Source organism: Ixodes scapularis, unplaced genomic scaffold, assembly GCF_016920785.2.
Source record: "Ixodes scapularis isolate PalLabHiFi unplaced genomic scaffold, ASM1692078v2 PGA_scaffold8__174_contigs__length_109621045, whole genome shotgun sequence".
Taxonomy (NCBI): domain Eukaryota; kingdom Metazoa; phylum Arthropoda; class Arachnida; order Ixodida; family Ixodidae; genus Ixodes; species Ixodes scapularis.
In genome coordinates this window covers 48,915,020-48,927,484 of record NW_024609883.1, presented here as the reverse complement: position 1 = coordinate 48,927,484, position 12,465 = coordinate 48,915,020, and the positions used below count along the sequence as shown (strand labels likewise).

Genomic DNA, 12,465 nt, shown 5'->3' with positions numbered 1-12,465 from the left:
AATGGAGAACTTAAACCTAGATGAAGGACTAACAGCACTATTAAGGAACATTTACAAAGATAACAAGGTGATTATAACATGGGAAGGAAAGGCGACAGGGAAAATAGAGATAAGACGAGGCCTTAGGCAGGGGTGCCCGTTATCGCCTTTGCTGTTTATGTTGTATCTGAGAGGATTGGAGGATAGACTAGAGAAGAGTGGGCTTGGGTTCAACCTTTCTTACAGTAAGCTAGGCCAAACAATTCAGCAATCCTTACCGGGATTGATGTATGCGGACGATATTGTACTAATGGCTAACAACAGGACAGAGTTGCAGGAATTAATGAGCATCTGTGGTAGGGAAGGAGAGGAATTAGGTTTAGAATTCAGTAGCGAAAAATCGGCAGTCATGATTTTTAACGAGGATGAAGTTGAGAGGCTGAAGATACAGAATATTACAGTTGAGAGAGCTAGTAAATACAAGTATCTAGGAGTATGGATATGTGATGGTGCAGAATATCTCAGAGACCATGAAAAGTATATAATAGGTAAGGGCAACAGAAATGCAGCTGTAATGAAAAATAGAGCACTTTGGAATTACAACAGGTATGAGGTGGTGAGAGAGATTTGGAAAGGGGTCATGGTGCCTGGCTTGACTTTTGGAAACGCAGTGCTATGCATGAAATCCGAAGTGCATGCGAAACTAGAAATAAAACAGCGCGGAGTAGGTAGACTGGCTTTGGGGGCGCATTGCAAAACGCCAAACCAGGGAGTACAAGGAGACATGGGATGGGCATCATTTGAGAGCAGGGAAGCGGTGAGCAAGGTAGAATTTGAGGATAGGTTGAGGCTAATGGATGGGGAGCAATGGGCACGAAAGGTTTTCAGGTATTTATACATGAGGAGTGTAGACACAAAGTGGAGACAGCGCACTAGGAAATTAAGAGGAAGGTTTTTGGGCTATAGCGAAGATACGGAAGAGCAAGTCTCAGTTAAGAAGAAAGTTAAGGCCACAGAAAGAGATCGGTGGCTAGAGGGAATGCAGACAAAGACTGCTCTGGAAAGCTATAGATTAAACAAAAGAGTTATTGCCAAAGAAAGCATTTATGACAATTCTAGGGGAAGCTCATTGCTGTTTGAGGCAAGAACGGGTGTTCTGCGAACCAGAACATACAGAGTGAAGTACCAGGAAATTGATACAGTGTGCACTGCTTGTGGAGAGGAGGACGAGACGGCTGAGCACTTGATACTCTACTGTAAAGGGCTTCACCCTATGCCTACCGAAGACAACATAGATTTAATAAAGTCATTGGGTTTTAGAGACAGCGAAGGGAGAGTGGATTTCAAGACTGTAGAGATTACCAAGCAAAGATTAAGTGAATGGTGGCAGAAATCGAGAGAAAACTAGGTATTTTCTTAATCACTGATGGCAAGGGGGTTTCATAGCCTCACTTTCTTTGCACTGCGGAGTGAATATAGATTTCACATTTAAATATTCTAAGCTTAAATGGTAAAACAAAATGGCTAGGTGGCGTAAGCTACCGCCCGATCCAAAGGGCTCAGCCGTATTCATCCATCCATCATCCATCCATCCATGTTATGGCCTTGTCCCACTAGAGTGACAAACACCCATTTTAACCGGCGACACCACAAAGTTCTGTGTCGCTGATGCTGTCCCAGTGTAGCAACCAACACCCGTGTCATACGCGGACAAACAATCGACGACGGACGAGCTCTTATTTATCGTTTAACTTGAAGCGCAGCTAGCAGTCCCACCGAGGAACACCTCTCGGAGACGAACTTATGCTCCCCGCCCGCTTGTACCTGCCTCTCTTCCCATCCTTCTACCCTTCCTCCCGTTTCTCACGTGGCTCGCCTCCACCGCTCGACCTTCAGAGAAGTCCTTGGCGGCCGGTTCCTCGAGTCGATTGCTCGTAGTGGTCGTGGGCGTGGCTTGCTTGCTGGCGGTCGTGTTGCGAAAGAGAATATGCTGTGGCTGGTTTTGCTCGCAAAAACTTGGTGCGCGAGGTAGTGCTTCAAGACGCCGAGGTCTACGCCCTGCATCAGGATGGATACACCCATGCTCAAGGACTGACCAAAGCAAGACAGCTCACCACGAAGTAGGACACTTGCGGAATGGCTTGCCGCGGATTCCCTCCGCGGCAAGCCATTCCGGCAGACGAGACTTGTCATCACGTTCTGTAATAATCGGGATGCCGTATTGTCCCCTACAAAACGCCTGCCCTCGATCATTCGGACGTGAAGTTATAAACATCCTCGAAATCGGCGTGAAATTCCGTGCCGATTACCTAAAATGCCTCGAACGACACAAAAAGAAATGATTCAGGAATTCTAGTTCGGGAAAAGATTGGTGTCGATTGTCACGACTGTTTGTGGAACGTCGCCAACGGCAAATGGAGAAAAGCGAAAGCTTTAATCAAGAAATAAAGTAATCGTCTCCACTTCCCCTGTGTTTGTCGGCGCGTTTTACGCCCAAACAGCAAAACACAAAAAACTGCGTCGCCAGACTGTTTATCTGTGTCTTTTGAAGTGTTTTGTTGACAATTCCAGCCCCACTAGGAAACAAGTTTCCTTGTCCCCGTGTTCTGCGTCGTGTCGGCCAGGCGGGACGGCGGACTCCGACAAACAGCCATCTGTCGGTGCCGTCTGTCACTTGTTGTCATGTGTCGCTGTCGTTTGCTGCTGTTTGTCGCTTTAGTGGGACGCAGCTATTACTACGAGCTTTTTCTTATGATTTTATGAATCGAAAAGGGACCAAGAACCTGAATGCTCACAGTCGGCTGCTGTGCCCAGCAGAAGAGGGCTCGTCAACCGAGGAGCTGCTCTGCGTCTTTCTGAAGCAGCTTGATGAAAACTTTGTTTCGACGGCGGATCTGCAGCAGCTGGCAACTGAGGACAACGACTTAAGGCAAGTCCAGATATGAATTCAGAATGGCTCGTGGCCTTCGAAGAACCATAACGGGGAAGTAACCCTGAGGCCATACCTGGAAAGGCGAAGCGAACTAACCACCTCGCACGGGTTGGTGTATTGGGGGTCGCGAGTTGTGATACCACAAAGTGCTCGGAAGACTGTACCTGTTCTCCTGCATGAAAGCTACCGCGCCGCATCCGCCATGAAGGCGTTAGCTCGGTCCGTTATATGGTACCCCGGAATTGACCAAGATTTAGAGCGTATGGTCAGTCAATGCCCGAAATGTGCTCAAGTTGCTCCGGTCCCACCGGCAAGAGATCCTGTTCCGCGTCCGGAGGCAAACGAGGAGTCTACAATAAACTTGTTGTAGACCCCCACAGTAAGTGGATCGAAGCAATTCAACTAAGTGCACGTCAGTGGAAGCCACCACGTCCGCGTTACGGTCCGTGTTCAGCCAGTTTGGAATACCACGTAGTTATTTTGAATAGTGGTCCCCAGTTGGTAAGCGCGGAGTTCCAACGATTCTGCAAGCGGAACAATATTCGACACCTTTCCTCACCTCCCTATTTCCCCCAATCGAACGGTCTCGCTGAGCGAGCTGTTCGCTCGGTAAAAGAAAGGCTCCAACGGCTGAGCAAGGGCAGCATGGTGACCCGACTAGCGCATATCCTGCGTGAGTGTCATCGCACCCCGGCAACGACGGTCGTTCTTCATCTCAGCGCTTACTCGGCTACGATATACGTTTACGTCTGGACGCCACCTTGTCTCCATTACCTACATCTTGCAGTCAACCGGAAACTAAACCTTTTCGTCCAGGACAAGCCAGTGTGGTTCCGAAACTACAGTCCTAGCGACAAGTAGAGCCCCGGAATCATCAAGTCGATCAATGGTTCCTGCCTGGTGCAAGTACAGTCCCCAGACGATGTCAAAGACCACCGGCGCCACGCCGATCAGCTCCGCCGTCGTGATCCCGGTGACACAGCTACTGAGCCGTCCGCCCCAGCACCCGCTTCCGAGGCTGTCTCACCCGAGGCCGTACCAACATCCGATGTCCCGGCTCCAGTGCCCCAAACTCCACGACGATCAACGCGAAGTCACCTGCCCTTATCAAGTCTCTCCTACAAGGGTAAAGGAGTGTTAGGGAGCGAGTGACGCTGCAGCTGCACTGCGGCTCTCGTGGCTGACGAAGCAGTTTTGTTTTCTTTATAAACTTTTCACGGCCGATTAATCAAGATTGTCCGAGCCGATAAAAGGAATCGGCAGCGTCGAACAAACGTTCCGTCTGTTGGCAGACAGACACCATGCCCATGGCTCCTTTCTTCAGTTTACTTCATTACCCAGCGTGAAACAGGAATTGCAACGGATGCAAGACATAGGTGTCACCGTGAAAGTACATCACGCCACAATCTGAGGCTCACCAATGGTAGTAGTCAAAAGTGAGGACGATTCTCTTCGGATTTGTGTGGGCTACACAGAGTTGAACCAGCATATCGTGCTGGACTGGATCATAATGTTCACAGTCGTTAAAAACCTTGCACAACAGGCAGGAGTGACAGTCGTCAGTAGCTCAATGCGAATGCAGGCTACTGGCAGGCGCCACTGGTTCCAGTCAAGGCTGCAGCTGCCGACGTTCATCGCACCAGCGGGATGCTTCACGCTCAAGAGACCCTTGTTTGGTAATGAAACAACGCCAGAATTCTTTAAGCGCACAATGCTGTGGATCCTAGAAGCTCGAAGTCTCGGGCCAAGTCTGTCACATAGGTATTTTAATTTTCAGACGGGACACACTTGAACATGACCGAAATCTCGATCTGGTACTCCGCCGCTTCCACAGCGCCGGGGTGACGCTGCACACGAACAAGTGCGAGTCCGGCAAAAAGAGGGTAAAGTTTCTATACTTCGTTTCAGCTTCGGTCCAGACGCAGTCGATGCTACAAGCGCGAGCATGTGGCCCAGAACAGTGCTTGCACTACACGAGCGCGCGTGCTTGGCAGGGATGCTGAAAGCCCGGAGCTCGCGCTTGTAGCTTTGGCTGCGTCTGGACCGAAGCTGAAACGAAGTATAGGCAAAATCTTGGAAGAGGCATTGCAACAAAGCCCCCCCCCCCCCCTCCCCCCAAAAAAAAAAAAAAAATACACACACACACAAGCAATCGTGAGTATGAAGGCTCCTGAGAACTTGGCATAGCTGCGGTCATTATTCGGAATGGTGAACAACCAAAGAGAAGTTTCTACCGAACATAACGGAGGAAACCAACTTCACGATCTTCTGCATGGAAATTAGAGATGGCTCTAAAGTGAACCCCAAGAACGGTCATATCAATTGGTCAAAGAACAATTATGCAAGGGTCCAATCCTCGCATTCTATAACCTAAACGCGCACCGACCCAATCGGTCGATGTTTCATCGTAGGGACTTGGAGCTGTGCAGCTACTGGAGGAAGAGGACGGCATCAGACATACAGTAGTGTACACTTCAAATGATATGACTCCAACGGAGCTCAAATACACACAAGTAGAAAAAGAAACCTTGGCGATCGTTTCGGCTCGTGAACAATTTTGCGCCGACTCGGTAGGCCAGGGATTTCTTTGGGAACAGACCACAAGCGATTGGTACCGCTGTTGACCACCAAACGTCTTGGTGAGATGATCATAAGACTGCAGTGGTTTTGAATGTAAATTTCCAATTACGATTTTTATGATGTCACGCGTACCAGGCATGTACTGAGCAGATGTTCTGTCCAGGAAACCTTTACCAACAACAGGACAACTGACAGACTCTACGGAAGCTTTAGTCCGAGGGCACGAAATGCTTAAGATTGACCTGATCCCGGCGTCCACCTTATTTTCGGACAGACTGACGTCCGAACAGAAGAGGGATCCATGCATTTCAACGGTAATGACATACTGCGAAAAACAGTGACCTGCGAGGGAAACGCTCCTGACGGACTTGAAGAGGATTGCTAGTTTTTCTGCAGACCTTAGACCAAGGGCCACTAATTCGCAACGATAGACTAGTCACCTCACTGAATCACTAAAGAAGTCCTGGAACGGCTTCAGAGTGGACATCAGGGGGTTTGGCGAGCACGAGCAAGAGATTCCATGTGGTGGCCCTGCACCAGCACGCAGATACAGGACTATGTCAGCCGATGTCCTACACGTGCTCAGTATCAACAACCACCCACAGAGTCTCTCTTTCAGCTACCCGATTTTCCGTGGTAGGAAATCAAAACGTACCTTTTCGAGCTTAGCGGGAAAAAGTACATAGCCGTCATCAACTATTACTCAAAGTAACTATAGAGTTGGAACAACGTTCAAGAATAGCCAGAAAACGTATAACTAAAGTGTTCAACCAGATATTTGCGAGACATGGCTGTCCGGAAATACTACGCTCTGACAATGAGCCTGCATTAGGATCGATTGACTTCTGGCAGTTAGGGAACGAGTGGGCCCGGGAGTCAAACTGATGACTTCAAGTCTCTGATACCCTCAAAGTAACGGAAAAGCAGAGTGAGCGGTAGCAACAGCCGAGAATCTGCTGAGAAACTCACCTCAACGCTACCTCTTATGGCCTACCGTACCACTCCAGGACTAAAAGGCCGCTCCCCTTCAGAACTCCTGAGGGGGAGGAAGTTACGTTCAACAGTTCCGACTTCGCCAAACACACTGAAGCTTCAGTGGCATCACGTCCGCAGGTATCGGAAGCAGTAGGGCGAACGAAAAACTAGGAAAGCCTCGCGCTACAATCTACGCCACCTTACTAGAGATTACAGAACGCTACACCCATACTCAGCGGTGGGGATACGCGTGGACGCAGCCTTTCAAGGGATGGCACACCATCATGCAGGGCTGCCGCGATCGTACACGGCGGAAACAAAGTAGGATACAGTGAGACGCACAAGGCATCATCTGCAGCTCGCGACTTTTGATGTGGACCGCCTAACAGTCAGACAACAAACCACCGACGCCTTCGCAACAATAACGTGGGGCGGCAGGGTATCGCGGCCACCGGTGCTTTGAAAGGGGGAGGTGTCATATACAGAAGCACCGGATTGGAAACGCGCGTGTAGAGGTAGATAAAGAAGAGTTCAGAGCACGAGCGAGATAAAGGACGGTGTTCCAAGTTTATCTCGGCTCCAGGCATTCTTTAAGCACCTCTTACTAACAGGGCAATAATATTAATAATAATAATAATAATAAAATTATTAATAATCATAACAAAAAATAAATCTTTGTCTGACGTGTCCACAAACAGCTCATGGCCTCCTATGTTGCACAAAACAAAAACAAAAAAAACCCCTGAAAAGTCAAATCTAACTGCGCAACTGTAACCGGCATTATGACAAAAGGTTACATCACAAAATATTTGAAGCAGATAACAATCATACTTGATAAATTCAAGTTGCATTCCTATGATAGGAGACGTAGTAAAATGGCACGTAGATAGAAAAAGCTATGATTACGGTTAGCAGGCAATGGGATGTGAAAACAAACAAAGTTCAAAAGACAGACGAGTCTACAATTCCATTGCCGAGCTTATAAACAAAAAATCCAGCTGTCGCCATCCATCAAACGAAGTGCATAAAATAAGTTCCTTACATATAATAACTGTCGTATTCATTACGTTTAAATGTGCTCTGCTAGACGCTGCGAGGTTATTTCAAGCATAAAGTATACCTTTGCTTTGTCGATAGCTCTTTGGGGTAGTGACACTCTTGGAAAGGCAGCCATTGCTCCCTGAAGCGGGCTGCAGTAGAACCCTTCGATGCTGTTTAATCTGTCGTGCACCAGCTCGGCTTTTTCCTTCAGGGCCTCTAGGGTCATACGCTTTTCCTTTAAGAATTGAGTCGCCGGCACGAGAGACACAAAACAGTAAACACGTTTGACTCTCAAGAACTCCTAAATCAATCGAAACAGCAACTCGCGCTGTTACGAATCAGACAGGGTCTCGATATTTACCTCGCGATATAGATCGTAGGAAGGTTCACCAGGCTTGGGAGGTTTTACGAGGCAGTCGAGGGCCACCTAGTGAGAAGAACCAAAATTAATTAAAACAAACACCCATCCTCCCCTCCAAAAAAAAAAAAAAAAAAAAAAAGAGAAGGTATTTGCTTTAGCCTTTGGAGGTGTATGTCACAAAAATAAGTGTCACAAAACGAAGCGCAACAGTTACGTCGCAAGAGACACTTAGGCGTAATTAGGTTGCGTGCTTCATAAGCATCTTTCGAGGTCGCGCCTGAAAGAAGACTCCGAGAAGTACATGTATTTAAGAGCCTGGTTTGCAAATGTACGTTTGAACATGTAAGATGATAACATACATGTTTGAACCGACACACGAGTGGCCTCGGCTGCCAACGGCCTAGGCGTTATACATAAAATTGACCTTTCGTCTTGGAGGCCTAGGCAATAGAACACTCGCATTTTTTCTTTTTTATTATAAGTATCGATTATACACTGTAGATGAATTGTATCAGATTCAACCCCTTAGCCTTGAAGATGAGTTTATCTTTTATTAATTCTGCTGAAGCTAACTAAGATTTAGGGGTAAAAAGGTGAATTTTTATTAATAACGGCCGAAGAAATTTAGCCGGCTGCATAAAAACCTGAAACTCAAGCTCCGCCAACTACACATGGCAACTGTAAAAAAAAGATAAAAAAACAGAAGGGCAGGAGAGGCAACTCAGAAAAGCTTCGAGAAGACTTTTCCATCAGCAAAAGTATCTAAAAAATCCACAAATGGATGACGTGGCAACGCTATCGCGGCGTCTCGTGCCTAGAAGGCTGAGACTGGAGTTAGCGCCTTTATGGTCTTTATAAAGTGCAATGCTGCATATGACGATACGATAAACTACCACGTGGTTAATGCACCAGCGGGTAACTGTGCTGCTCCCTGTGTGTACGAAGTTGGCACTCACTTGCGCGAGACTGGATGCCTTCACTTCAGCTCCAGCTTTAAGTAGTTTTGCTTTGTCTTTCTTGTTCAGGTTGACAATCTCGAAGTAGCCGCAACACAGGCCAGCTCTATCGCCGTATAAAATATGAAATAAAGTGAGTGAGATTCATTTGTTCGTGTAGCACTTCTTTCTGGGTTCTGATCAGTTGAGCACATTTTGTGCGAGTCACTCGGCTTTCCCCTATCCACAGTATTAAGCAAATAATTTTGGACAATTCTTGGCCAAGAGAGACGAGTGTGTTTCGCACACCATGATCTAAATGACATAACGCAGAGTTCTTTTGGACTTGGGTCCAAGAAGGCTTCACTAAACGACTTTTGACTAACGGTAGCCGCGCTTGACAATGCCGATGACTCAGTGTTTGACACTTTACTTTGTTTGAATGCAGACGTTTAGTTATTGGCGTCGTTCTTGGTATTGGTGAAACGCAAAAGCATGGCGAGTGGCTTCGCTGACGACAGAACTCGGCAAGTACGATCCGGGACCAGGCTGCCTGAACCCATGGCTATCTCCGAATTTGTTTCCTTTTCAGTGCCGGCCAGCCGCGACTGCCGGGGCTTTTTCGGCCGCCAACGGGCCGACTTCTCAATTGGTGGCTTGTCTTAGGTTCGAACGAATGCTTTTATGTACAGAAATCGGGTCCCAGACGCTGCTTCTTTGTGCTCCCAACTGCTCTATACTTTTTCTCAGCTTAAATCCAAACACAGCCGACGCTACGAGGTAATAGGACCATTCGGCAGCATTCAAAGCACAAGTCACTAGGCATTTTCTGTTTATAGTGTTCGGCGATGATATAACGCGTAAAGAAACATGACAAACATCATGATGGCGCGCATTTTATGCTGTATGATTGGCCCATACCCTCCTCTATACTCACAAAGTTTGGCATTTCGACGACGGAGCCATAGAGTGCCCGGTCGCAGATTTGGAACGCGAGGATCTGGTAGCACAGAGCATCAAAGAGCCATTTCTCGGGGAACCCGGACGTCAGCGCACAGCCTGTGCAGCGGCGAGGACCCAAAACACACTTGTTCACTCGGGAGAAGTGGGTTTCGGCATCTCGCCGCAGCGGGGCGCCAGTCACGTGGCTCTCCTCTCATCCGTTGTCTGCCGCTCCACCTTTATCACTTCGGCTTCCCCTTCTCGTGGTGATCTACCAGGCTTTGTCAGTATATAGGAGGCTATGATTGACCCCATCAGTTTGTGGCGACGGCTGCGTATAAGGAATTAAGGTGAACGAAGCATAGTTGACTGGCGCAGTTGATGACGACGCGAAATAATGCGAGCGACATGGGAAACATTGTCTTTGTGAGAGTTCGTACCGGAAGTGCGTGATGTGAAACCGCCCTATACCAGACGCCTGTGGCCATTGACTGGACATAGTTCCAGCGGTTCCAATCTCAGTGCATCTTTACGATAATGCTTTAGAGGTGCAGCCGCCAGTCCTTGTTAATTTATATGTAGTTGTTTTCCGTTCGCATATATTAAGTGTACGCAGAAAGGAAACAAAGCTCACATTATACTTCGGCATTTGAATTTCGTGAAAAAAAGTGGATTTTTCCCTCTAATATTTGCTACTTCCATAAATCCCTGCATGCAACACTGCGCGCATTACACTCTGCGAACTATTTGGTCCGGAAGGAGAGTGGTACGATTTCGGTTTCGATCGACACGTCGACAAGAAATCATACACAGAGAGCGGACAATAAACAGTCGTTATCTTCTGTTTTCTCACACAGAGCGCATCGTTTTTGGATCTAATCTAAATGGGCAGTCTTCGAAGCTTCAGCGCAAGCGCGAAATATGTGTAAAGTTTATCTTGTCACATGCTTGTATTTTTGTACTCGAACCTTTCCGTTAGCGTTTCGAAGTATGTGGACGAGCCAGTGCTGGAAATATCGATGCTGCGAAGCTCGAGGATCTTACTTGTGTACGGGTCAACACGCAAAAACAACGAATAAGCACGCGTACACCAACTCGCACCTTTACATTGGTGTTGCTGGTCAGCAAGTTTCTTACTCTTTTTGTGCGTCCATTGACGAAATATACGTCCTTGCAATTCTGTTTCTCTCAATGCGCCTAAGTACTCGAGATGAAACTCGGAGACGCCATTGAAAAGCGAAAATCGAACACACTTCTCATTTTTTATAGCTGTACTGACCCCCAGCACTGCACAAAGTGCAGTCCCCATCCGCTTGCATTCTACTGATTCGAAATCGCATATCCGTTTGAACTTATCGTGGAATCATATAGGCCCGTTCGCACATACAAACCGTTTTGAAGTATGCAACCGTCAAGGACTTGCGTGAAGAATGTAGCACCGTTCGGCGAACTTCACGTGTACGGGCGTGAACACCTATGCAGTGCGCCAAACAAAGTAAAGGATTTCAAGCGCATTTGACGGTTGTTAATGGCCATAAGATTTGTTATATGTTTGCTTTCTTTCTGACTGAGTATGCCGAGATGACTTCAGACCCACCGTTCAGACACAGATCTTGGGCGTCGGTAAAGGCTCGTCCAAAAAGGCTTACCGAAGAGTAGGGGATAGGGCCTCCGTCGCAGCTTGCCGATATCAGCCTTTGCTAAAACTTAATCTCCAATCAGCATAAACTATGAGTGGTAATCGAAGGGTAGAGCCGTACACCAATTCAGCGGCGCTGCATTTTAGTTCATCACGCAGGGAGGTGCGGATGTCCAGAAGCACTGGTGGTAGGACTTCGGTTCAGGAGCTTGATAAGCCGTGCGCTCAAATGGCAGCTTTCATTTGTCGGTGGAATCGCTCCACGAGACCATTGGACGAAGGGTGGTATGCCGTTGTTTTGATCTGGTGTACACCGAGGAAGCCTGACATCTTGCGAAATAGGTGACTTTTAAATTGTCTTTCTCGATCTGTTGTCACTGTTGTCGGTACACCGAAACGGCTGATTCACATGGAGATGAATGTCTGTACGACTGTTTCTACAGTCACATCCTTCATGAGCGTTGCCTCTGGCCTGCGGGTGAAGCGGTCTACGTATGTGAAGATGTAACGGTAGTCTTGAGACGAAGATAATGTTCCGACGATGTCGGGGTGGATGTTGCTGATTCGAGCGTCGGGTAACTGGAAGGTACTTGGTGTGACAGTGTGGCGGTGGATCTTGGCTCGTTGACAGTGTTAATACGTTTGCGTGAAGTATGCAATATCGGTTTTCATCTTCGACCAGCCGTAGCTGGAGAGAGTATAGTCGTTGTGACGCTCGTGTACCAGGGTGGGAGAGCGAGAGGAGGGCATCAAAAATGGCTCGTCGGAACTGTGCCGGCACGTATGGTTGACGACGGCTCATAGAAGTGTCGCAAACAAGTGTTTTGTCGCATTCAGGAATATATGTCTTGCAGGACCAGTGCGGTAGAGGAGGAGCGAAGATGTAGACGTTCCTGTTCGAGTCGTTGCGCAGTAGCCACTTCCTGAAAGTTGGTGATCGGCTGAGAGTTGTTGACGTTGTTTAGACCAATCCGAGATAGAGCGTCAGCTACGGTGTTTTCTTTTCCTTTTATGGAACGAATGTCGCTGGTGTATTCCTCAATGTAGGCTATCTGCCGCATTTCCCTTGGTGTGTATGAGG

General features: G+C 47.7%; 1 protein-coding gene across 1 annotated transcript in view; it reads right to left on the bottom strand.

Annotated features, from left to right (window-relative positions):
- The window catches only part of LOC120839424 (alanine aminotransferase 2-like), a 64,244-nt gene that overhangs the window by 22,104 nt on the left and 29,675 nt on the right, over positions 1–12,465 (bottom strand). The window contains exons 7-9 of the mRNA XM_040209705.3: positions 8,825–8,930; positions 7,869–7,934; positions 7,587–7,742 (exon numbers count right to left, since the gene is read on the bottom strand). Coding sequence (XP_040065639.2) covers positions 7,587–7,742; positions 7,869–7,934; positions 8,825–8,930 — 328 coding nt within the window. The remainder of the gene's footprint in view (positions 1–7,586; positions 7,743–7,868; positions 7,935–8,824; positions 8,931–12,465) is intronic.